Source organism: Podarcis erhardii, assembly GCF_964252035.2.
Source record: "Podarcis erhardii genome assembly, chromosome: 8".
In the NCBI taxonomy this organism is placed as follows: Eukaryota; Metazoa; Chordata; class Lepidosauria; order Squamata; family Lacertidae; genus Podarcis; species Podarcis erhardii.
Genome location: NC_138499.1, coordinates 53,922,475 through 53,948,566, shown reverse-complemented (window position 1 = coordinate 53,948,566; position 26,092 = coordinate 53,922,475). Strand labels below are relative to the sequence as shown.

General features: G+C 40.5%; 1 protein-coding gene across 3 annotated transcripts in view; it reads right to left on the bottom strand.

Moving 5' to 3' along the window:
* CCDC102B (coiled-coil domain containing 102B) overlaps positions 1-26,092 on the bottom strand; it is a 99,401-nt gene that overhangs the window by 20,961 nt on the left and 52,348 nt on the right. For 2 of the 3 annotated variants that reach the window (XM_081875117.1, XM_081875116.1), the window contains one exon: positions 23,912-24,121. The exons of the other annotated variant lie outside the window; for it this stretch is intronic. In XM_081875117.1, coding sequence (XP_081731243.1) covers positions 23,912-24,121 — 210 coding nt within the window. The remainder of the gene's footprint in view (positions 1-23,911; positions 24,122-26,092) is intronic. 3 annotated transcript variants of the gene reach the window in all.

The following is a 26,092-nucleotide window of genomic DNA, read 5'->3' as shown; positions in this document are numbered from 1 at the left end:
CTGCTGGATGTTCCTTCAAACCATAGGTGTAGGCAATTTTAGCTTAGTGAACCATCATGTGATTTTATTACTACCCTAATAAATCCATTACCACGTTCTGAAACACATTACACTTGCCATTTCAAATATAAGTGCAAAGGAACTCTTATGCTTTTGACATTGCTCTTTGGAATGGTTTCCTTTCACCTAAGCTGTGGCACTTAGAATCATAGAATGAGGATCATCTGGTCCAACTCCCTGCAGTGCAGAAATACACAGCTGTCCCATACAGGGATCAAGCCTGCAACCTTGGCATTATCAACAGCACTTATGGTGTTTAGCGTGAGAACACTTCGTTTTAACTTCTGAATATTGCCACAGGACAATTGCCATTGTTGACATTTCCATTCCACCTTAAGGAATAGACATGGGATTGTTGCGTGTCACATGTCTGTTTGCATTCCAGCACAGTAAGCTGGAAACTTCCATTGTGTAATAATAATAATAATAATAATAATAATAATAATAATAATAATAATAATAATAATTTATTATTTATACCCCGCCCATCTGGCTGAGTTTCCCCAGCCACTCTGGGCGGCTCCCAATCAGTATTAAAAACAATACAGCATTACATATTATAGCTTTTGTATAGCTTTTGCCTTTGCATTTTCTCTCTGAGACAACATGAGAGAGTTGACGTTTCTTTGTCCCAATTTATGATTAATAAATCTGTAGTTGTAGTATGCTTCCACAAGCCTCACGCCTATTCTGTGTGCACAGTGCGATCTGCTGATAGCGTGTCCTGGCTCAGAAGCCTGGGTCACTGATTTACGTCGGAGAAGAAGTGATGGTCTTCGCAGCGGGACGGCTGGAAGGGAATGGCCCAGCTGGGCCTTGCTAGCTGGCCTCCTGGCCCTCTGCATGTTGACACACCATACAGCAGAGTTGAGTTTCAGTCTAAATGAATAGTCTTTCTTAATGTTACACATATGCACTGGTAGCTTACTGTCAACTGAAGAGGTAAATTTGAACTGATTAGCAAGAATTCATTCTCCCAGTTGTTCAGCACTAGCAATAAAATGTGTCCCCAACCCCGCATCTCCATCTTACTTCTAAATTAGGCTCCTGAGATTAAGGAAGAAGGAATGAATTTATATGGAACTAAATTTTCGATCGGGACGCGGGTGGTGCTGTGGGTTAAACGACAGAGCCTAGGACTTGCCGATCAGAAGGTCGGCGGTTCAAATCTCCGCGACGGGGTGAGCTCCCATTGCTCGGTCCCTGCTCCTGCCCACCTAGCAGTTCAAAAGCACATCAAAGTGCAAGTAGATAAATAGGTACCGCTCCGGCAGGAAGGTAAACGGCGTTTCTGTGCACTGCTCTGGTTCGCCAGAATCAGCTTAGTCATGCTGGCCACATGACCCGGAAGCTGTACGCCGGCTCCCTCGGCCAATAAAGCGAGATGAGCGCCGCAACCCCAGAGTCGGTCACGACTGGACCTAATGGTCAAGGGTCCCTTTACCTTTACCTTAAATATTCGACCTGGGCTGAGTATGTGCTGGTGGTTCCCAACTCTAATGTAGAATGAACATATGGCTTCTAATGTCAAAAGAGATTATTTTTTTTTTAAGATAGAGATCTCCTACCTTATTCACTCCAGAATATTTCATGAAAGCAGTTGCCTTCAAACAGTTTATTCCTGTAGAATTATGGGCTGTAATTCTTTTTACAAGGATCTCTAGGGTTCTTGTCAATTTTTGCTATAAAAGTCATGTAATTTGTGACAGAACATCTCTAAATCTAGGATGTCTGGCAAAATCTACTGCAGAGGAAAGCATCTAAATATAACTTACAAGTCAGCTCTGTGCTCTGGGCTTAGGAAACTATGCACTGATGGAAGGGACACCCCCCCCACACACACCTTCCTTTCTTTTGAAGCTGAAGATAAATAGTGCTGTGCTGCAGAAGGACTGTGGAAGACCCAGTTGCTTCCAGACAACTAGTTTAATTCATCAATCACTGATTTGTTTGTGGGGATGCTAGATGATATTGCAATGCAGATACTCCACAACCATGCTATGGTTCTTTTCACACTCCCTTATCTGATGGCAGATAAAGTGAAAAAGGGCGAAAGGGTTAAAAAAACCCAGAATATTAATTTAGGTATCTGCAGAAATATATTGCTTCACCTTAGGAAATATGATCCATGAAAGTTGTGAAGGTTGAAAATCCAATGCACTTGAAAAATTATGCTAGAAAATGCTGATGCTGGCTACATGAAAGCCAATACTGTACTGGTTTATAATTTTACCAATGTTTAAACAAGCTAATAGTTTTGCTGGTTAATGCATTTCTGTTTCAGTCTCATTGACAAGTTTTTATGAAGGCAGGAGGATCAATATTTTAACCCCAATCCACAAACATGTTCAACATTATAACTTGCCTTGCAACATATTCATTCCCAAACAGTCATAGCAGAAGGGTTTTGAGGTTCCTGCTGAAGTTAATGGGACTGTCGGCTTAATTGAAATATTTCATTAATATGATATGGGTCACAACACAAGAGACTGCAGCATGCTATTGAACTAGAGCTTTTTATAACACAGCATATTTTGATATACCAAATGCTAGTGCATAGCACTTCACCTCCAAGACAGAGAAAAGAAGGGTCCAGTTCACGTGAATTGCAAGGATGAATCCAAAGGTGAAAAGTTAAAAATATTTTCATTGAGGAAGTCAGGAGGGGTGAGGAAGGAGCTTCAGGTTGGAGCCAAACAAATTTAGAGCACAAAACAATTATGCGAAGAAACTTCAAAAAGAAGTAATGAATATTCGGTATCAGTCAATACCTATCCCAGCCAAAGACTTTCTGTATACTCAGATGTTCTGCAGAGGGCTCCTGCTGTCTGAAGCAAGGTAGGTGACAAGTGAAGGGTGGGCTTTCTTGGCGGTTTGTTTTAGTTCACCATTTATGGATAAATTCTCACACCTCAATTGCTAGGCAAACTGTAAAACAAGTGTGTAGTAACAAGGATGTCCAAACCTTGTGGGTTTTCTCTCTCGTGAGTCCAACAGGTATGGCATTGACATTAAATTGTAAAATAACAGCCAGGTTCAGACATCATGTTAAGTCAAATTGTGGCTTTCCAGGAATGTGAGAGGCTCTTACATCCACAACGATCCTCTTCAGCCCCCACCCTTTTGATCTCGTGTTACAATGTGCTGAACCAAATCTTGGATTATCATCTTAGCTTAACCTGGGCTCATGGTTGAACTCTCTCCTCACTAACCATGTGTTATATAGCCAAGAACAAATCTTGGCTCAAGAAAGCACTGGCATTTCTTTTTTACATAGGTATCCCTAAAGCTTTCCACGACATCAGTGATATGCCAAGTTGACAAAAGATATCTTATGACATGTTTTCATCCAAGAACATAAGAATTATTGCCACACATACCACTTAACAAGGGATATTGTCATGCATCATTTAAAAACATAAACATGGGGGGATGGACATGTAATGCACCGCCTTCCACTGTTTCAGTCATCTAAATATGCAGTTCTGTAGTCAATGTGAAAGAAGTAATAATAATGAGGACTGCCTACTCCGTAAAAAGAACTTACTGTTCTAAAAGCATTTGGGTTTTTTTAAATACTAGAATAGCATCAGTTGCTTAGAGACAATGTCTAAAACCCTCTAATGGTATTTGAAAAATCAATATTAGAGATGCCAGAAAATCAAGCTAAAGATTATGAAATGTAACAAATAACACAACATCCACAGAGAAACAAATCACATTTTAGTGACCCAGGGGCCATTTCTCTTATATTCCCTTGATGACTTTGTAATTACTGTCTGCCCACTGTTGAGCCCCACACTCCTTAATCTCCCCTCAAAAACCATTGGGCTGGATTCATACGGCTTCATTTTCTTCTGCCATAAGATTATCATTTCAGTGCAGGTAGAAGGTAGCATCTCTCAAATTCTCTCTCTCTGTGTGTGTGTGTATGTCTTCCCCGCTCCCAGCCGTTCACATCAGCAAGGCTTAAATTTGCTTCTGTTTGGGTTCATACCAGGGAGTGTTGACAGGGCGAGCATGTCTTTGCCCTGTGAGAAGATTTTCCCATCTTGGCTGGAGATGAATTAGGAACCTCTTAAGGACTCAGTGTGAAGCTGGTATGAGGAACAGCACACCCAACATAAGTATCTTATAACAATACTCCCCCCCCCTTTCAGAATAAGTTCACTTCACACTTGAGCTGGCTTTGCCATGCTGATACTGCAGCTTCTAAAAAAGAAGATCAGCTGAATGCATTCAAGTAAAGAAGTTTAAAATGATCTCAGATCATAATGCTGCACTATACATCACAGTGTTATATGCCTTTTTTCAAAAGGCATGCCACAGCTCTCACTAATCTATAGTATCTAGAAGCGGATGGCATTCAGCAGTAAATGTAATAAACTTTTGTGGAACAACAACAGCACCGGCAAAAAGAAAAATGGACATGGAACTATTTTCCCAGAAAAGATTCTGATTGACTGAAAGGATAAAGAAGCCAAAACATTTCCTCAAATAGGAAATATGATTGCATAGACATGTTTCAATAAAGCTGCATTGTCAGCATATTCTAGCAGGAAGTGTTTACCGATTAGCAATAAGGGTTTGATCAAGTATCGGGGGAAATGAAATCTCTGGAACTTGAGAGAGATTGAAAGGAATTGGGGGGGGGTTATGATAAAAAGGATTGCAAAGAAAGAAATGGGGGAGGGGGAAACAAGCAACAGATTAGGAATGGGCAAAATTTGTTGGAGAATTCCACAGATTAGCTCCTTCTCCAGCCGACTCTCCACCTAGGTCTCACCCAGAACTCAGTGAAGCTACCTGATAGCAGGAAGAGCTCCAGAGGTTCCCTAGAATTAGCTGATCTCCTTAGGCCACTGAGATCCTGCCTGGTGGTTGAACTAGGGTGAGGAGAGCCAGGTTTAATTACTGGGGCAGTTACTGTACTTCAGCACAAGCTACTTAACATGGCAGGGCGATGATGATAATAAAGTGAGTGGGGAATGATGATTCAGCAGTACCCGATCTTTGCTGTTCTGCTTTATGCTAGAATAGCAACCTTGCTTCCAGCCTTCTAACACCAACATTTTTGCTCCTGTGGGCACATTTGCAAACCAAAGAAACTGTCACAAGCAGTACAGACATACCACAAACACCAAGCAACCTATTCTATCGGCTACAACAGAGTGCTTCCTTGAAGCCAAATTCCAGTGGGTCGCAGCCAGAGAGGTGAGATCCCATGGACATCATGTAAGGCCTTAGTGAGCACATATGTACCTCAATTATATTTTAGCTTAATTTGCTGCATGCAGTTACTTATCTTTTTTCGTAAATTAACCACAGCTGTCAGAGGCAGGAAGCTGTTACTGGAATCCCAGTATACAGCATGTGGCTGATCTCTTTCCTCCCCAGCCACAGTACATCCTGGAATAAATGGCCCTTATCTATACAGTTACAAGGGTTGGTTGAAAAAGAGAAAAGAACAAAAATGGCCATTTGCAACAATGGGAGCTTCCCTTCTGAATCTTGTAGCTGCGTGCTGGGAGAAGTGCAGGTTCAGGGTGCCATGGCTAGGGATGAAAGGATTAAAATCAATGGCTGTAGTTCATTTAGAACTGTAACTGCACAATATGCATTAAGCATAATGACCCTAAGCTAGATTGTTTGCTCCCTATGGACCATCAAAAGAACACTCGCCCAAAAGAAAGGACTCCAGAAATCCTTTTCCTACACTGTAAGACCGCTTCCATTTCAGAATTTGACTCTGAAACATTGATCCTGTAAAACTTGTCACCTTTCAGCAGCAATGAAAGCATAGCAAATGTCCTGTAGGAGCTGTTACAGTAAGAGCTTGCTTCTGTAACAGAAGTGATATATTTGATAGCTACAACTGAAAATACATGTAAAGATTGGTGGAGAGAGAGAGAGAGAGAGGAAATGGAATCTGAATCTGTGCCAAGCATTTTACAGACTTCTTCAGCACATAATGTCAGTTTCTATTGGCTATGAAGTATTATTGAGAGAGTATTTGGATTGGTGAACAAAACTGACCACACTGATGAAGTAAAGGCACGACATTAGGGAGAATTAAAATCCTGACATTTTGAAAATCAAAAGTGACTTCATAACCAGAGAAGCCATTAACTAGGGCAATGTCAGGCAACTTGAAACTGCCCCCCCCCCATTTTTTTCTTTAAATTGCAAGGGGGGAAATGTCATTAAATTTCACAATCCTGGTTCAGAATATGAATTTACCCTGCATGCAATATGTGGAAGCATCTTCTGAATATGTTTTCTATAGCTTGTAACATAAAACAAGACTCTGCAGAGGCATATACAGTGGATTTAATGAAATCTACTTTAAAAAAATAGCCTGAGTCACAGCTCAGTCAAAGCTAAATAGGGGAGGAGGAATGGAGGAGTGTGCTGCTATAAATCATGGTTTATGAAGCCTTAGATGATCGTCCAAATGTGGCCACAAAGTTTATTATCTCTAGGTTTATACGTTTTCAACTCAATCATTTGTCAAACGTGTAGTCAGAAGTGACCTCTTAGTGAGTATTCTCATTATCAGTGGAAACCAATGAGTCTGAATGAGAGAGAAAAAATTGTATATGAATATGCTAAAAGGGTGGGATAATTAACTAATATTTACCATAGCAACTGTACAAGTCAACAGCTAACTGCAAGATAGATATGCTAAAAGATTCCTTTAGATAAGCATATTTTACGCCCACGAAAAACCACTACCCTCTTCCTGATACATTACAGATAAAATATTCTTTCTTCCTGCACCATCTATCTATCTATCTATCTATCTATCTATCTATCTATCTATCATCTATCTATCTATCTATCTATCATCTATCTATCATCTATCATCTATCTGCTGGGGTAAACTATATGCAAAACATCCTGGAACTGATTTGCATTACTTAAAATGCAAAGTATTAATTAGTTTTTTATTCAGTTTAAAGCACTGATATGCTGCTTTGTATTACCACTAAGCAGCATCTGTATAGCGAGGGCCAAGTCCTCTCTTCCTGGTTCACTCCAAACACCATTGGTGCTTGTCAAGCGTTCCTGTTGAATGCTTGAAAAACCTCTGGAGTTTTAGGGAGATTTTTTTAAAAGCATTTCCTGGGAATACTTGAAGCCTGAAAAGGTGACCTCTGTAAGTTTGCCCTCCCTTTCTCCCTAAGCAAACACACACACATCATCATCATCTTGAGAGTCACTAGGCACTACTCACAGAGCCTCTTCTCAGCTGAGATTGGTGCTCCAAGCACCTTGTCCTGCCACAGATCAGGGGGCTTTTCAAGCTTTGAAAGCTCCATTTTTCAGTGAAGTAAAACCTGCCCAACCTTGCCAGCTACCTGTTTTCTGCTAGGCAGGGCTCTATTTTGTTTGAAGGAGGAGGATGCTGAGTTGGGCAATGGCGGGGACAGGGTAAAAATCCCCTTTCAAATTGGGCCAAGCTAGAATGAGACCAGGCTGATTCACAATACAAGCGCCCCTCGTTCAAAGTCTTGCACCATCTCTAATTTGAACTTACAATTAGCAAACAGCTAAAATGCTTGACTGAATCCATAAATCAAACAGTCAAGGCAAGACTCTTTAAGATAATATTATAACCAAGGACTTATTTCACCACCAGGCTTTTTGCTACAGGGTGACCTTTCAGTATGTTTTTCCATCTGCTTCAAGAAGCCCTGTTTTCTGAAGTATCTCAATGTTCCATTATAATATGCAGGATACATACCACATTAGATAGATAGATAGATAGATAGATAGATAGATAGATAGATGATAGATAGATAGATAGATAGATAGATGATAGATAGATAATAGATGATAGATAGATAGATGATAGATAGATAGATAGATAGATAGATAGATAGATAGATAGATAGATGATAGATAGATTAGATAGATAGATGATAGATAGATGATAGATAGAGATAGATAGAGATAGATGATAGATGATGATAGATGATAGATGATGATAGATGATAGATGATAGATGATAGATAGATAGATAGATATAGATATAGAAACCTTTTCCAACTCTACCTAGAGATGCCAGCAATTGAACCAAGAGCTTTATGTGCCAAGTATATGATTTACATTTCTGTCCATGTATGAATGGGTTGGAGAAAGTTATATGACACTTGCCCAATCCATTCTCCAAGTGCTTATTGTTCCCAATTGCTAATTTCAAATTTGTCAGAGTTAAATAAAAGCAATTTCCATATGTAAAGACTGGCTATTTCTAAACAGTTAAACTTCAAGGCAACTACTTATATAGTGATCAAAATATATAGTCAGAGCATTCAGGAAGCGTGTGACTCAGTTCCTACCCTGTTCCTATTGTTTTTAACTTCCCTGTGATCTAGGGTCCTTGTTTCTTTTAGATAGCTTTTAAGGATTTTTTTTATTGCATTTGTAGTTTGTGTTGCATTTGTGTATTTTCTTTCTTTCTTTTGTGAGCCACCTTGAACTTTTTAGGAAAGTTGGGATATAAATAAAATAAATTCTGTTCCTACCCCATTACACATACTGATCACTTGACCCCAGCTACTGAAGCTCCCTCTGTTTCTAACAAGCCTTCTCTGGCATCTTTTAGAGACCTGCTTCCCAGTAAACATTATCCAAGTAGCTGAGGTTTGATTACAGAATTGATCTTTAACTAGTTTCATCAGTTTTTGTTTGATTGACATGTGACCTTCTGCATCCCGAAAACGCAGCACTTTTTGCTGAATAATTTGCTCCATGAGAATGATTTATGGAAATATGCTAGTATGCTTCATTTAACATGATTTTTTAAATAATAATAATAATAATAATTTAAAGGCTACATTGGTTGTTCAACAATTCTAACTTACCTGCATTTTTAAAGATGCTACTAAACCTCACATGCACACTGTGAAATGTGTCTCCTTGCAGACCTCCTGAGATCTGTGACCATATATTTGGGTCACTAGTAATAAATCCCTTATAATTTATTTATAAGATGGGTCTCTTGATCTGTAACATTTTGGAAATAGCAAGCACCTGCATAGAGATTGCTGCTGGGGTAGGTAATAACAAAAACTGTGAAAGGCAGACTTGGAATTTTAAACGTCTCAGCTGACTGCCTTTCTACATTAACCTTCTGAACACCTCAATCTTATAGTGGCGGCGAACTACTTTTTGCCCACATGGCTTTCCTTTTCTACTTACCCTCAAGACATCTCCCCACCACAACGCCCCCGCCCATCTTCCTGAATATGCAAGAACATGTTATTTGGTGTAGCATTCTGAACACATGGGTTTTGATCCTATGATAAATTTCTTGTTTATTTATAGTGGGAATGAGATACAGTTGGGGCTTTTCTTTTCGGACAGAGCTCACCAGAACTCTGCTCCGGCACCTCTCAGGTGAAAGAGAACAAGCCAAGGGAGAAGTTCATGGTGAGCTCCGGCACCTCTTTTTCTAGAAAATACATGGGTAGATCTACACACAGGAAAAAATGCTATAAATAAGTCATAAATTAAATCGTTTAACCAAAGGAAAAAAAACGCTATGTGAAATCACATGGAAAGGTTTTGTGCTCTACATCGCCATCTGGTGTTGCATGCTTGTAATGCATTCAAAACACCATTTTATTTTTTTTACTACAGTAATGTAGCTGAGTCCCATGCTCACACTCAGACAGAAGCATTAATCTGCACTTTTAGCATTAAGCTGCACAATTTCAGTAAGAAAGTAACCTCACATGGATGACCACAAAGAGAGGATGGTGATGTGCTATGTGCACATACTACACAATGTATAAAGGTTCTGAATATGTGAATGAATGATTTTCATTGACATGAAACTGAAACTGGGTGGAGATCTTGGCCAAGTTCTAGGAGTGTAACTACTGAAACACAATTCATTTTATTACATTTTATATCCACCTTTTGTCCATGACAGAACTGAACATAGTGTGCCACATAAGGTTCCCAGTGGCTTCCCATCCAGACCATGGCCAAACTCAGAACTGTTCAGCAGCAATGAAGTGCCTTTCGAACCTAGACCAGGTTGACTGCCAAATAAACCCTCCTGTTTCTGCAGACGGTTTTACCAATATGCATGGCCAATGGCCATGTGTTCAACCTGACACATCACGGAATCATTATTTATGTATTTATAGTATTTATACTATATTGTCCACCAATTCAGTATTTCCATGGCACCTTACAAGTAGTCTATCTTTAATAAGAGGGAACTTTTATAAAGTGAGACGTGCTTTAAGTTTAACCTTTCTTTAAAGCAAAAATGTAACCCAATTCTATGCCTTTGACTCCGCAGATTTCCCCCCTCCCTTTGCTGTAAACCACTGGAAGTAGACTATAGACTGTGACACATAATTTTAAAAAAGAGCAAGGTTTTATAGGAGTTACTAAATGTCCCACCAAATAATTAATGGCCATGTGCTACTTTAATGAAAAAAGGACACCGTTATATGAGCACATAATTCTGATGTTGTACAGGAATTTCCTCAACATTTATGACAAATACCTTGAGGCAACATTGTATCAGCATGCTCCGGTAAGCCACGCTATTAAAATCAGTTATGAACCATTATCTAATAGGAAGCAGCACCTGTACTATAAACCAACTTGACTGCATGCACAGCATAATGATACCAAGAGAATTGTGCATTCAGCTGGTGCATTTTCCTGTACCGTTTTACTAGGATAAGGCATTTGTTAAGGCCTTTCCTTCCATTATTTCTCTACTGGTGCTGGCAACCTTCAGCAATAAGGTTTGCATCAGTATGACCTGGCAGGGCCTAGGCAATTTGCATGTAATAAATACAATGCATAATGGCTTTATGGTAGACATATTGGGGTTATTTAGCAACATTTCATTCTAAACCTGTTACCGTCAAGCCCTTGGAGACCCTGAAATATGGATTAGAAACCTTCCAATTATTTACCTCCATGTATCCAATCATTTTACATCTTGGGTCCTTTGTGTGAGTGCATTCTTTTTCTCTCTTTCTGAAAGCATGAAGGCTATGAATTCAGTCTCAGGTATTCTCTTTTTCAATGCTCTTTTAAGAAGGAAAGCATGGTCGGTTTTAATACGTTTTATGAAGTGTTTTCTCAGTAGTGAAGAGAAGGGACAAAGCTGAAGTTAGCCCTGTTCTTTTAAGGAAACGCTCCCTGTTTTCAAATAGCAAGTAGTCAGGGATGGAATTTGGTCTTTCAAATTTCAGTGGCAAGGCCTAAATTTGGTGTCGCCCTTTGCCTCTCACCTGCTGGTCTGCTCAGTTCACTACTTCACAGTTGTGGCACCCTGTGGCACCCCCTAGGCTCATTCCCCACTGCAGCAGAACCAGTCACGTTTCCTAAAATTTTCCTATGATGCAGTTCACTACACATGCCATAGATCAGGCATGTCCAACTCCCAAGAGACTGTGATCTACTCCCACTATATAAAAAATCTGGCAGTGATCTAACCATTGGATTGACCAAAGTTGTTGAGCTCCCCCCCTCCTTTTGGCCGATTGACCCAGATCGACCAGGGACCTTCCGCGACCAACTGGTAGATCACGATCGACCGGTTGGACATTCCTGCCATAGATTATTGATTTACTCAGTGGTCATCAAGATTCTCTAGAGATGACTGGTTTACTCAGCATTCATCTTGATTTGCTTGCAAGAAGCTTACACAGAGGTTAGACTATGTCTTATCTTTTATGGAGCATTAATTCTGATTTGTTTGCAGAGAGATTATACACCAGTGACTATTCATCCAGAATTGCTGGGGTGTTTACATGTTTTCCCATATGGAAACCAAAAGAAGCAATGATGGAGCAGAGTGCTTAGCCCTTTCCCTCTTCTCTGCTCTGAATTAACTCCCAGTTGTCTGCAAAGGAAGCTTCCCTTGTAAACATGCTTCTGTAACCACAAACTAAAACATCCACTGGGGTGTGGAGAAGGTATAACTTGAAGAAAAGAAACCCAGCCAGCATGGAAGGGGGGTAAGCAGGGATTTGGGGAAAGTTGCAGGGCAGAAAAACTTTTGACACTGAAGCCTCACCGTATTAAAATAATTTTATTGCACTTTTTCTTTAAATGAACAAAAGTAGGAGCTACACACACACACAGCCCTGTGTGTGCAAAGTTTGGGGCGGGGACACAACATATTAAAATATACTGTTGGGAACCTGTTGGCTTGCTTTGGGAAATCTAGGTTATTTCATGGCATTTTGAATGAATGAATGAAATTTTATTTGCGTCAGCCATAGCAACAAAAAAACATTGTGATATACACAAAACAAAACAAAAAGTTTAGGATCCTGAATCAGCAGTCAGATAGTGGACTTTTTCTGATTGCCCCAGCTAAAAGCCTTGCAACCTTTGCTGTCATCTGTTCCTCTTGATCTGCCAGGACACTGTGGCAGTGGTTGGGTGACCTGGAATAGACAATATTTTGTATTTTGTAGTTATACTAGAGTTGCCATGTGTCCAAAATTTCCTGGACATAGCCGGTATTCAGTTAACCTTTTTTTTTTTTTGAGATTTTACAAAAAAAGAGGTCAACAACTTTGCCTAAAACCATTGTGTCCACATATCTATTATTAGGAGTCTCACCTTTTTCATAAAAGAAAAGCTACAGATTCAGGAGATTTTTAGATTGGGGACGGGGAGCAACTAGGATGAGGGCTATGATTGCCACCCTGTGTTTCTTTGGGAGAAAGGGAAGGATTATCATCATCACCACCACCAATATGTTGTGAAGCAGAGTTTGTTGCTACTACAACTCTGTTGAATCCTATTAAACACTTTTTTAAAACTGCACTTCATTTGTCATATACTATACAGTGGTACCTCGGGTTACATACGCTTCAGGTTACAGACTCCGCTAACCCAGAAATAGTACCTCAGGTTAAGAACTTTGCTTCAGGATGAGAACAGAAATCATGCAGCGGTGGAGCGGCAGCAGCAGGAGGCCCCATTAGCTAAAGTGGTGCTTCAGGTGAAGAACAGTTTCAGGTTAAGAACGAACCTCCAGAACGAATTAAGTGCTTAACCCGAGGTACCACTGTATAAACCTTATGTTTGTTAGCAATAATCTAGTAAGGATAATGCTATTACTAAGTTTATATTGACAATCCAGTTTATAGATAAGTTTCCACTTAAGTGCATCTAAGTGTGTCTCACATGAAACAGTAGCTAAGCTTTCTTTCCACACTGAGTTCTTGTAAGGAAAAATTAAAATAATGAGAAATTGCATCTCATCTAATGAGAATTCATTAGTTTGTACATCATAGGCTAGGTTTTTGAGGTGTTTTTTCCTTCCTCGGGGGCAATTTTTTTATATATAATCAAAGAGTTAGGAGGCATTTCATGTAATGAAGCATGAAATAATGTTGGCTCTCCTAAGATTAATTTTCCCTGCATACATTGCGGCCCATTAATGTAAAGAAACAGACGGTGCATAATGACAGAGTCATCTGTGGAAGAGGTTTCAGCTGTCACACAGGAGGGGGAAAATAAAGAGAATTTTTCTGCTGTGCTTGCCATAAATTTTGAAAATCTAACACATGATGACTGCAGAGCTTTTATTTGATCAAAATACCAGGCAACTTGTCTTTTACCCTTAAAAGACAAAGATTTCACCCATCACCCTGTGAAAGGAAACTAACACATGAGGAGTCTATGAGATTGCTGGTCAGGGAAACCTATTGGTGGTTGAGATGATGGCTCAATAGAATATTGTTAAGATTCTGTCTGCCATTGGAGGCAAAGTCTCTCAGACTGAAAAAGGTATATGGATTGGTATTACTACAGTAACAAACAAATAAGTTTCCAAACTCATGAATTGGCACAATTCCTTTTGTGTCCCTTTATAAGAGATGCTCATTCACATGCTCTTTTCCTCTCTCTCCCAGCCCTCGTTGTTCCACCAAAAGCCAGTAAAAACTCTTGTTTTTCCCCTCACCCTTCTCTTTCCTGCTTATAGTCTTGCCTGCACCCAGCAACTCCCCTTACGCTCTGCAGCCTCCTTGTTTTTGGATCTTTTTGGTCACTTCTTTTTTAAAAAAAGAATGGCTATGATCTCCTTAATATATTAATTAATAGTATTAATTGTGTATTTGGTTATATATATTTAATTAAATATATTACTTGTCTGTATGAAATAATGTTAACAATATTGCAAAATTCAATTAAGTGTGTGGCCCCGGGTTCTGTGTCAAAGTACTCTTGTGGCCCACTTGTACTGAGAGGTTGGATTGCCCTGGGTTATACTGAGAGGCAGTGACTATCCCTGGGTTACCCAGTGAGCTTCATGTCTGAGTAGGGAACCCTCTGACCACTACAACACACTGGTTTTCAACATAAGCCTTTCTGGAAATACCCATGTGCAAGTCTATTGAAGTTAGTGTTAGTTATGTACAATATAAGGCCAGAAAAAATCAACTTCCAGAGTTTCCTCTTTATCTATTTTCCTGACCTACATATTGCAAAATAAATTGCATGCACTGGCAAATATTCTCCGATGGAACATAATTCCCCCTTCCCAGCTGAGAAACAGTTTTAAACTATTGTTTGTTTGTTTATAGATTTCATAGGCTGCTTTTCAGGAAAACCTGACAAAATGATTTCTATAGAGCATCAAATCAATGAAACAGTAAAGGCAAGATACAGGAGAGGGAAAACCTGTTTGAACGTCATATTTCTTCTCCCTCTAGGGCAGGGAAGGCAAACCTTTGGCCCTTCGGATATTGTTAGACTCAATTTGACCAACCCCAGCTAGCAGACCCAGATGTGATAGGTACATCTGGAGAGCTACTGATTCCCCAACCCTGCTCTTAGGGAAGGACGATTGTTGAATAGTCTGATGGTGTCAGTTTGGAGAGGGAGAGGTCACTTCAGTTAGAACACCAGCAGTTTTATGGTGGGCAGTTCAGCAACTTCCCACTCATTCCTGTTATACAGTGGAACCTGGGATTACAGCGGGGATTTGTTTTGGAGGCCCCGCCGCAACCCGAAAATGATGCACATCAAAGTGCCGCGTCTATGCATGTGCGAAGCATAATTTAGCACTTCTGAGCATGTGCGAGTGGCGAACCTGGAAGTAACCCATTCCGGTACCTCCGGGTTTGCCGCAGACGTTCGGCGAAGCAGACGCAAATGGAGGCGGACACAGAACGAGGTTTGACTGTACCTATTATTTGCTGTTGAAGCCCTTCACAGAAATAGATCCATGCTCAGGAGTATTCAGCCCTTAAGGATGAAACACGGTCACCAGAGAGTCCTCCCCACTGCTGGTTTCTGCCCCTTTCCCTCATATGGGGAAATTTCCTTGGATAGTGGGGGGGGGGGGACTGGCAGATATATCAGGCTGCAGGTGAGCTCGGTATGAACTGGGCTTGAACTCTGAACAACTTTTAGTTTGAAGGGGAGACTAGATGCTGAACTCTCCCAATTTTGAAGTTGCTGATATTATAAATAACAAATCTCCAGCTTTCTACAAACACTAAGTATTCACATTCTGTCATTATTATTAACACTCTTCGTGATTTGTGAAGCAATTCATCAAGTTCATCTTTCATGAGATATTGCACTACTGTATAATAATAAATCTACCCATTTGTTTTCTTCCTCCTCAAATCCCATAAAATGTTATTACTCCTGCTTTCTTTATGCATTTCACAGCTTGTATAACTACCCACAGTACAATGCAGAACAGCTTACTTTACTCCTCTGCCCTTGCCAATCAAGGCCTTGGCTTAGTCATTCTTAGTATCTACTGTAAAGTTTGGATCTATCTAATTACTCATAGTTATCTTGGCAATGTAAAGTTAAACTTAACATCAGCTGCACTACCTCCATTGGTTGATATTTTTCTCTGTTAAAATGAAGCATATTTTGAGGTAAAATTGCAAAAGCATTTCCTGAGATGTAAGTCATCAGTTTACACACTCATGTGAAGACAAAGTCACAACCTTTCTGCTCTGCAGGGAGGTGGGACCGATTCATATGGTCCACCCCTGCCACTTAATGGATCCAAATGGTTTCCAAAAAGTGGTAGGGGATGTTTTATCCCATGCTGACGGCCTCTCAGCTGATTCCCTGGTGGTCCGCTGGAATGTGGAGTTAACCAGGGACATTGACTGTCAGGCTCCGAAGCACCCTCTCCAATTGCATGGAGCCCAGACAGCCCCATGGTTTTCCCCAGAGTGAGGGAGATGAAACAATCACTGAGACAGCAAGAGCACCAGCAGCAGAAAACTCATTCTGAATCTGACCAAACACGGGTTAGAGCTCAACATCGAGCCTACCAAGTGGCAATAGTGACGGCGAAAAGGACCTTCTTCACCACCTCTATTGCATCTGCAGAAAACAGCAGCAGGAGACTCTTTCAGGTGGTTTGCAATCTAACAGAACCACCTCTACCACCAGTGCCTGGTGAGAACCCCAAGATCTCCTGCAATGATTTTGCAAAGTTTTTTGCAGATAAAGTTGCTCAGATTTGGAAAGAGGTAGGTGCCACAGTAGGAGCAGGGTTGGGGCAGGAGAGTGCCAGAGTCCTGTCTAGTTAAGTTGTGTGGGATCAGTTCCAATCTGTTGCCTCCAAGGATGTGGACAGGCTGCTTGGATGAGTGAAACCGACCACCTGTCTCCTTGATCCTTGACTATCCTGGCTCATAAAAGCGAGCTGGGAAGGACTGGGCAATGGGCTTTGTGGGGTGGTGAATGCTTCCCTCTGTGAGGGAGCCTTCCCATACCCACTGAAAGAGGTGGTTATGAAACTGCTTCTTAAAAACTATCTTTGGACCCAGCCAATATGGCCAACTATTGCTCAGTCTCAAATCTTCCATTCCTGAGCAAGGTGATTGAGCGGATGGTCGCTGAGCAGCTCCAGACATGCCTGCTGGATGCAGACCATTGGATCCTTCCCAATCAGGATTCAGGCCTCATCATGAGACTGAAACTGCCTTGGTCGCACTGATTGATGATCTCCAGCAGGCGAAGGACAAAGTGAAAGCTCTTTCCTAGTTCTGCTGGATCTCTCAGCGGCCTTTGATACTATTGACCATGACATACTTCTGGACTGTCTAGAGGAGCTGGGAGCTGGGTGCACTGTTATACAGTGGTTCTGCTCCTTCCTTCTGGACTGTGTCCAGAAAGTGGGGGGGATGAGTGTTCAGACCCCTGGGCTCTCACTTGTGGGGTGCCTCAGGGCTCTGCCCTTGCAGTGCCCCACACTACCTTCCACAATGTCCTTGATTGTCCCCAATTCTCTGGAGCTGATTAGGGAGGCTGCAGATGTGGATAGGGAATTACACAGATACATAGTGATCTGTAGGGAGATATATACAAGAGTCATGTATTTTGCGCAAGAACTTACTCATGCATCCACTATTTTCAAAGTTGCCTTCAGGGAGTGGTAATGTATTTTCTTATCCTACGGGAGCATTTTCCGAAAGTTAGCAAATAGGGCTATAATGCACCTGTGAAGCATTTTTTTTTTTTTTAAAAAGTACAATATTAATATTAAATGTGTACTGGATATGTGATCTGCAATTTTGATTAAACCAATGAAGGCAAATGTATATATACATTAACAAACCAACTTTTCTACTGCGGTGGCACAGCCTACTTTCAGGTCATATTGCCATGCAATGTGTTTTATTTATTTATAGCCACTCATTAGAAAAGCAATCCTTATGATTCAGATCAGGAAAAGCCAAAGTCCTCCCCCATTCCACTCAAGAATACAGAGTGATCATTATTTCTTTTTCCTCATTATGAATGGCAGGCCAGGACATCCATTGTGGAAGAGTTCCCACACCATGCGAGTGGAGGAATATGCTTTCCTCTTCCTAAGCGTCTCCAGTGCCATGGATCAGAGGTTAGGATTGCACTTCTAACATATTAAATGTCCCTCTAATGCCGGATATATGAAATAAACAGGAAAAACTGAACAACAATTTCTAGCAGTATTTTGAATCAAGACTGATTTATCTATATTCAGAAGTCATAGATATAAATATATGCAATGGCGCTTGCATTTCAAAGAAATGTCAAAACATGAGTGATAAGCATAGATTTAACGTTTCCATTTCAGACAGAATTAATTGATTATCACAATGCCTCTGGTCTCCTTTTAAATATCCGTGTCCCGATCACTAGAATATAAATTGCCCATATAAACTTTCTACAATCTCACCTTCAATCCCCACTTTTGAAATTAAACTATTCTATTCACACATTTCAGAAGAATGTCTGAAAGTGGTTAGATTTAAATGTAAATGAGCTGGGGCCATCATAAAATGGAATTTCATCAGAAGTTCATGAAATAGACACCTTGGAAAGTTCAGTTCAGCTGCTAAAAATGATCACACTATAGTTTTTGATAACCAGCTTAACCACTAACATTGAAGCAGGACACAAATGGCTTTTAGAAGTCAAACAGAAAACATGAAACATTCTGGTCCCAGGAAAGCATGCAGCCATGACAAAACTGTAAAGCAGGCCGTATGAAGTACAAAATGTATCTAGCATGATTACTTGCAAATGAACTGTTCCTATATCTAAATAATATGTGTGGGCTCCAGGAGATGGGCGCTTGGAAGGACTGGTGAACTGGGAGAGCCTGCAATAGCCAGGAGACGAGAGTCAGAGGCAGGAGAAGCTGCAGGACTGGAGAGTGAAGAACAGGTGCAGGAGGAGGAAGAGACTGGTTAGACTGGTGTAGCATCAAGGGCTTCCACCCTTCCTTCTCCTGCCTCCACACATTGAGAGCCGGTGTAAAGACTCCACACATGTGCTTGCGGTCATAGGGAGGTGTCTGAAAAATGAGATGGGTGGGCACTGTGCACATGCGTATGGAGAGCCATCTCAGGCAGCCTTTCATTGTGGGAGCAACCTTATTTCTAGAGGAGCTGGGAGGGCCCTTGCGAATGCGCATATACGAGTTCTTCTTGGGAAGGTTCTGGAGCCAGTGCATGCTCCCGTTACTAGATAGGCATGTTTTCTTTCTGTCTGTCTCTCCCTCTTTCCTGTCACTCCTCCTCCTCCTGGCTTTGGTGAGCAAGACTTTCCAGAGAGCTCTCCCTGCTCTCCCACCTAGCAACCCCCAGAATTCGGTGCCCGGGTGCCCCGCACCCCTTGTCAGTAATTTGTTCTCTCATTGCTGGATCATGTGATCCTTATTTACATTCCATACTGTGTCATGTCCTATACAGGCTTATCAGGACAACAAATCATGCTTAGCTTTGCTTAATTCTGATGAGTGGACCCGCCCAAGATGGCGGCTGTAACAACTTCTCCTCCGTGAACCCTCCTGGATTACAAACCTTTTATAGCCTTTTACAGCCTTTTATAGCCGTTTTTATAGCTGTTTTTGCTAGACTTTTAATTATCTTACCTCTGTTAGAAGTTTTAACCGTTTTATCGCTACTGTTGGCCAGTCTTGGCCAATATACGTATTAACAAGGATATTCAAACCTTCTGCTGAGAAAGCCTGCTGCTGATTAGAAACGCCGCCTTGAAGACTGGGCTATGTTGAGCAGTGGAGGAGTGAAGGGTGTAAGCAAGGAACCAAATACTTGCAGATCAAGTTATGTCATGCAAGGGATTGTATCCACAGGGAGCTCATAAATGTGTCCTATATGCCAGGAAAGGAAATTCCTGCTGATTTGTTATCAAAAGTTGTTAACAAAGAACAACTGAGTGTATTTGTAAATAAGCTGCAACTCTGCTAAAGTCTGCAGCAATGATGTCATGAAATGGGGGAGGATGTCAGTACTAATTCATTCTCTCATTGCTGGATCATGTGATCCTTATTTACATTCCATACTGATGGAAGTGTGGGAACGGAAACTCAGACCAGAGAACTTCCATTCTTTGTGCTCTTGTTCTTCTGCTTTTTGTTCCCTACTCTCGAACAGAGAAGATGCATGTGTGAGACCCTGTTCACACTAGCCATGTTAAATAAACAAAAATTCGTGATGCCGCATACCTACACAGTCTCGCTTCTTGCGGAACTCTGCTAACGCATGCCCACAGCTCCACTGGATGTGGGTCGCAGTCTCTTCTATACCGGGGATGTACAGAAACACCCCCCCCCCATGGTAAAGATGGCACTGCATGTAGGCAGAGTTGTTCCCTGCTTGCATGCAGCCCAGGTGGGGGAGATACATAAGCAGAGGCTGGAGGCGGGGCCTCGCTGTTGCTGCATTGGGTGCACACCTAGGAGTAGCTAAGAGACCCGGGATTGATAAACATGCCCTTTCCTAATTTGTAAATGTACTTTTGACAATAAGGAGTTAATTCCTCACTATGGACAGGTCTGCTGGCTAAGAATGAATGATCTCATGCTATACATTAGGCTAAATGAAATTGTCCCATTTTAGGGAGGTGGGAAGTGTTTGCAAGTGAATGCATTGGGTGGAGAACAGGTATAACTGATGGGGCTGATGACCCAGTGACTCTGATGAACCTGCATGGGCTCCACTTTGTATCTGAAAGCAAATGGACCTCCTTACACTGCTTGTGTCCCATCCCCCCTGCTACCACTGCATCCCTTTTCTCTTTTCTCTCTGCAACAGCATACGGTATCAGTTTGTAAGCCGATTAGTTAGGTCATTGGAAACTTAGCCAGATAAACTCACTATATCGTTGGAAATTAAAATACATCTAATGCTTCTAGTCTGAATCTCCCCCCCCCCCCCCACCTTCCAACCATCTATTTAATCCAGATCAAATGATGGTAGTCATCAATTTGTTATTCTTGACATGGGAAAGCTTGTAACCCATATATGTATTTAAAGATAAGCTATGAGCTGCTATGATCGCAAATATAGTTTTAGGGAAATGTTTTTTAAAACATAGATATGAATTTCCATGTGAATGATATATTTCTCTGCTTTCAGCCTGTCATATGAGTAGTTAAAAGTTGAAGTATATAAAACTTGCATAGGCCATGTAAAGCATTTTGATTCCTATGTTTTATATCTCTAATAAAATACAGTAAAACCACATTTTCTACAGTCATACATAATATGTTTGAAAAAAACTGTAGGTTGTTTTTTAAAAGTTTCAAGTACAGTGAAGATTAGATTTGATACACATCTTTCATGCAATCAAGGCAGCTGTCTAAAAAACTTGGCAGTAGGGCTAAAGCGAAATATGATATATACCAGTCATAGAAACTGTAGATGGAAAGGTGGAAAAGTAATAATGCGTTATTCTATCACAGTAAAGGGGTCAACACAAAAGCCTGGTGAAATAAAACCCGTATTTTGTTTGTAGTATAGTCTAAAAGTTTCATGTAACTGGAGTCTCTCCATGGAACAGAGAAATGCACAGTTGGTCCAAATTCAGATATAATCTTGTCTCAACATTTATCCCCAAGGTATTGTGCTCATGATCAGAAAGAGAAGGCTACACACTTCTCTATTTTTCTTTACACACTTCGGCTATTTTTCTTTCAGTGACAACAAGAAACACTGCTAAAGCTAGGGAGGAACAGTCACACTAGTTACTTATTTAAGGGTGGGAGTCTATTATCTGAGGTATATATCTCAGAGGTAGCAACTCTGATATGGAATCATAGAATTGTAGAATTGGAAGAGACCCTGAGGATCATCTAGTCCAGCCTCCTGCAATGTCCATAGGCTGGTTCTTGTGCAGAAAACAGTGGTGTTGAAAAAGCTGGTTTAGAACTGTGTTTGTATGAATGGAGCTCCCATGACTGACTCTCTCTTTTCCTTTCCTTTGTAAATAGTTCTATTGTCAATCACTTGATTGTTGGCGTCCAAGTGGGAATTTGAAATCAAATGTAGGTTGGACCAGCTACAGGACCAAACTTGATAAGACACCAATCACACAATTACAAGTGTTGTTGTTGTTGTTGTTGTTGTTGTTGTTGTTGTTGTTGTTGTTGTTGTTGTTGTTTTAATATAAATAGCAAGCACAAGGGTGCTGATCTGAACTGGGACCCTGACACAGGATAGGGACCTTTTACCTTTTATCCTTTCCCTGGTTCTCAGTCTTGATCAAGCCCCAATACCTGCTATGTGCATAAAGGGGAAAGCTCCCATTCATGGCGTTATTTAAAAAGCTAATTGCTTGAATGGTGTCTCATTTAGTTTGGCCTTGAGGCAGCTGCCCAAGTGAGCAATAATGCATGGAACTACTACAAACATTGAGAATAATTGCTGCTCCTCCAGACCAGTGAATGCAAAGTTAGTAAGAACTTAAAAAATAAATAAATGCTTGCCTTGTAAATGCTACCCCCAAACTTTTTCCTTTGGCTTCTTGATTTTAGCTTGGGATGGATTTTTCCAAATCTCACATCCTTTTTGTTCTGTGGTGTCTCCTGTTCAAGCTGGTTCCCCCTTTCTCTAGACTTAGTTCCTTAGTTCTCCACTTCCCTTTCTCTTAGGTCTACAACAGGGGTACCCAATATGCTGCCCCTCAAATGTTGCTGGACCTCAACTTCTATCAGCTCCATGTAGCACAACTATTGACTAAGAATAATGGGAGTTAGAGACATTAACACCTGGAGGGCACAACACTGGCTATCCACCTATCCCAGCTCTATATCTTTGGTGGTTTCTAGCCTGCCTAGAAAATGGAAACCTAAAGACTTCTTTGACTAACGAGTAAATTGCACAGTCTTTGTACTTTGGGGTGTTGAGGGCTGGATATTCTGTTGTTTTTCTGGTGTACCTTTAAAGCCAGCCTGACTTAAACCCCACAAACCATTCCAACAGCAACAACTGGATCCTCGAACTCTTAGACTTGCATGCCATCCTTTGCATTTGGCGAGAGGGATAAATGCCTCTATGTAAATGCAGAATTCCACCCCCACCCCCCAGTATTGTATTGACAGTCAGCCCAAAGCTCCTGTGATAGCATCTGGCACTGTTGAGCACTGACACCGCTCATTTTACAAATTAAGCACTGGCAACACATCCAATGAAGATAAATGATCTTCTGTTCATGCTACATTATCTTGTCGTTTTATTTTATTTTTTCCCATAAGATGTGGTCCTGGTCTGGGCTACCAAAAAGAAGCAATTCAAAACAAACTCTAAACACACGAGAGGAATTTATTTGATCAGTGTCCTGATCCACTCTAACTCTATTGCTTCTTAATAGTGTTATGATCATCCAGATATAGCAGTCTTATAGGCTGCTATAGATATGCTTTCATGAATATCCTGGTGATTTACAATGCAAGCTATTGTCTGAAATCATGAATATCACATATAACCATAGCAGATCATGCACAAACAGCCAATGTGGATGCATCCTATAAAATTCTGTTTGGCTGACCCACTGCAAAAACCCCTGACTTTTGGCAGACTGCTAAAGCAATTATCTTCAAATATTCATTGAAAAATAAGTGCTTTTTTATAGCTATAATAATATTCCTTTGATGCTTATTTGTACTATTATTGTGTGAAGTATAAATATAATTAATAACATGTTTAATGCAGAAATCATGACCGGGTAATTGATATTTTATGCAGAAAAGAATGCTGATAATAAATTCAATTAAAGCTCCCTTCTGCTATGAGTTGTGTCAGGTGGCATCATGTGTAGAAAAGGGTCCCACCACTGGCTCCACCTCCAAAATTATGCAGCTTTTAGGCTCCACTGCAATGTTCACACATTAGGTGTAGAACTCTGTAGAATGTGCAGGTTTCTAGCTTGGATGCAGGTCTCTGTATAGGCACTTTCTCCATAAGAGAGCCCCATCTAAAATGTGGAAGTCAGGGATGAGGATGAAATGTGGGAGAAGTATGTGCTACAGCTCAAACTACCCCTTGCCGAAATGCTTGAATTAAGTAACTAAGCATCATACCTTATTTCCCCCCAGCAGTTCACTGTATGGCATCTTGAGATCTCCACACAGATGAATTGCAGGCAATTTACTTTTTCTGTCCAGAAGATCTTGAAGATCCTTCATCTTGGCCTTTAATCTTCTGTTGTCTATACCCAGTTCTTGATTTTCTATTTCAAGGTTTTTTCTTCTTTCCCATACTGATGTACTTTCAGCCTGTGGTATTTCCGTCTGGAAAATGGAAGAGGAGGATGGCAGAATCTGTGAAGACAAGAACCCTTTTCCTGGAAAAGACACACAGCTGTAGGCAAATTAAACTTGTGGGCCCATGCAACTATTATGCAGGCAAATTAATCCAGGGTTCTTAATATGCTTGAGATGTCAAACAGCTATGACATACAGAACAGCTCCCAGGATTCTGCTGGGATTTATGCATGGAGCTCCTAGCTCCTTATATACTGTTACATGTCTTTATGCTATATGGTTTATTTATACATATATATAACCTGACGCTACAGTGTAGGGCTTCAAAGCATTACACTGCAAGAGAATCCCATCTCGCCCACTGCTGCAGTCTCCCAATTCAAAGCAGGTACCGTAGTCCACATTGTGCTCTGGCCCCACTCTCTTACTTGCTTTTAACAGACCGATACCTTTCCCCCTTGATCATGCCACAGAAAGCTGAAATCCTAAAACTTCCTCCTAACAAAATTTCTAGCCTTGTCTACTGACTACCAATCTCAGAGCTCAGGGTGGAGCTCCACCCATTTGCACAGAGAGTCTCTGCTTTGCTGATGGCCCATCTCCTTGTCTTTGTTCTCTGTTAATGTCCTATCTGTCAGGTGATCTCCTAACAAGGGAAGATGAATCCAGCTACTAAGAGTCTGACTTCCAGTTTAACTCTACAAGCATTAAATAAATTCTAACACCTATTAAATCCATAAATTATAGGTGTCTTGAACCCACAAACTCATAACAATACAGAGAGACATACATACTGTCTTTTCGTAACTTGGTATCATCTGATGGGTCATACAGATGAAAAGAAGCAGTATCTGAAGCCAGGTTTATTGATTTCTTAGACTAGCTTGCATTTTTCATTGTTCGTACTATCAGCACAAAAGTATAGAAGATGTAAACTCTGGCCAAACCCAGGATATTTATCTATCTATCTATCTATCTATCTATCTATCTATCTATCTATCTATCTATCCCTGCCTTTCCAATATATTTTTTAATGAAGACTAGTATGGTGGCAAAGAGTAACCATTTAAAAAACAACATCCTATTGCTCACTAGTTATGGCTAGTCGAAGACATACATGGAGATGTTAGGAAACAAGTTAGGAAATGAAAAACAGTCTTGTCAGCTGATTAGTCCATGTGATCTGTGGATCCTTTGAAAATATAAGTACTGCAACACGAGGAGTACTCAGATGAAGCTTCTCACACCTTAAAAACATTCCAGAGGGACATTGCAGCTAGCGATGGACAACTGCCATTTTGGATTTTCCTCATTTTCTCATTTTTCCAATCTCATTTTTTGCAGCACTTTATAATATTTTTTTTCTTAAAGTCCTTATGGAAATTCACCAGCATTTCTTTTAATATATTCATTTTTATGCAATGTTACCTAATGCACATATTTTTACAAGCAATGTCCCTATTTTCTGTGTTATTTTCACTAATATATATGTGCTTTGTGCATATTTTGGGGTTGGAGAACTGAATTGCATAATTTGGAGAAGTGTGAAGTTTGAAGGCTAATGATTGAAGCTGGAAGACTGCTTTTCATAAAAAGCAAACAGAACTAGCAGGCAAATGTTACCAACATCTGCTGTAGAATGTTTAGTTCGGTCCTCAATTTCCATCCTAAGCAATTCATCTTTCTGCAATGCTGACTAATCAATGTAATTTTTATTCTTCACTGGATTCAGGAAAGGAAAGAAATTACAAAAGCACCCAAGAGTGAATCCCAGCCAAACTATTAGGCAGGTAGGACTGCCTGACACATAGATATGGGGTAAAAAGGCAAGTATATTTATCCTGGACATCTGAGAAATTTCAGTTCACATATCCAAAAAATTTACTTGAATAAAAAGATTTTTTTCTACTAAATGGATTTTTTCTATTAAATGGATTGCTTTTCTTCAGTTTGAAGACTGAATTGCAATAAAGTAAATACCTAAAATAATGCGGGGAC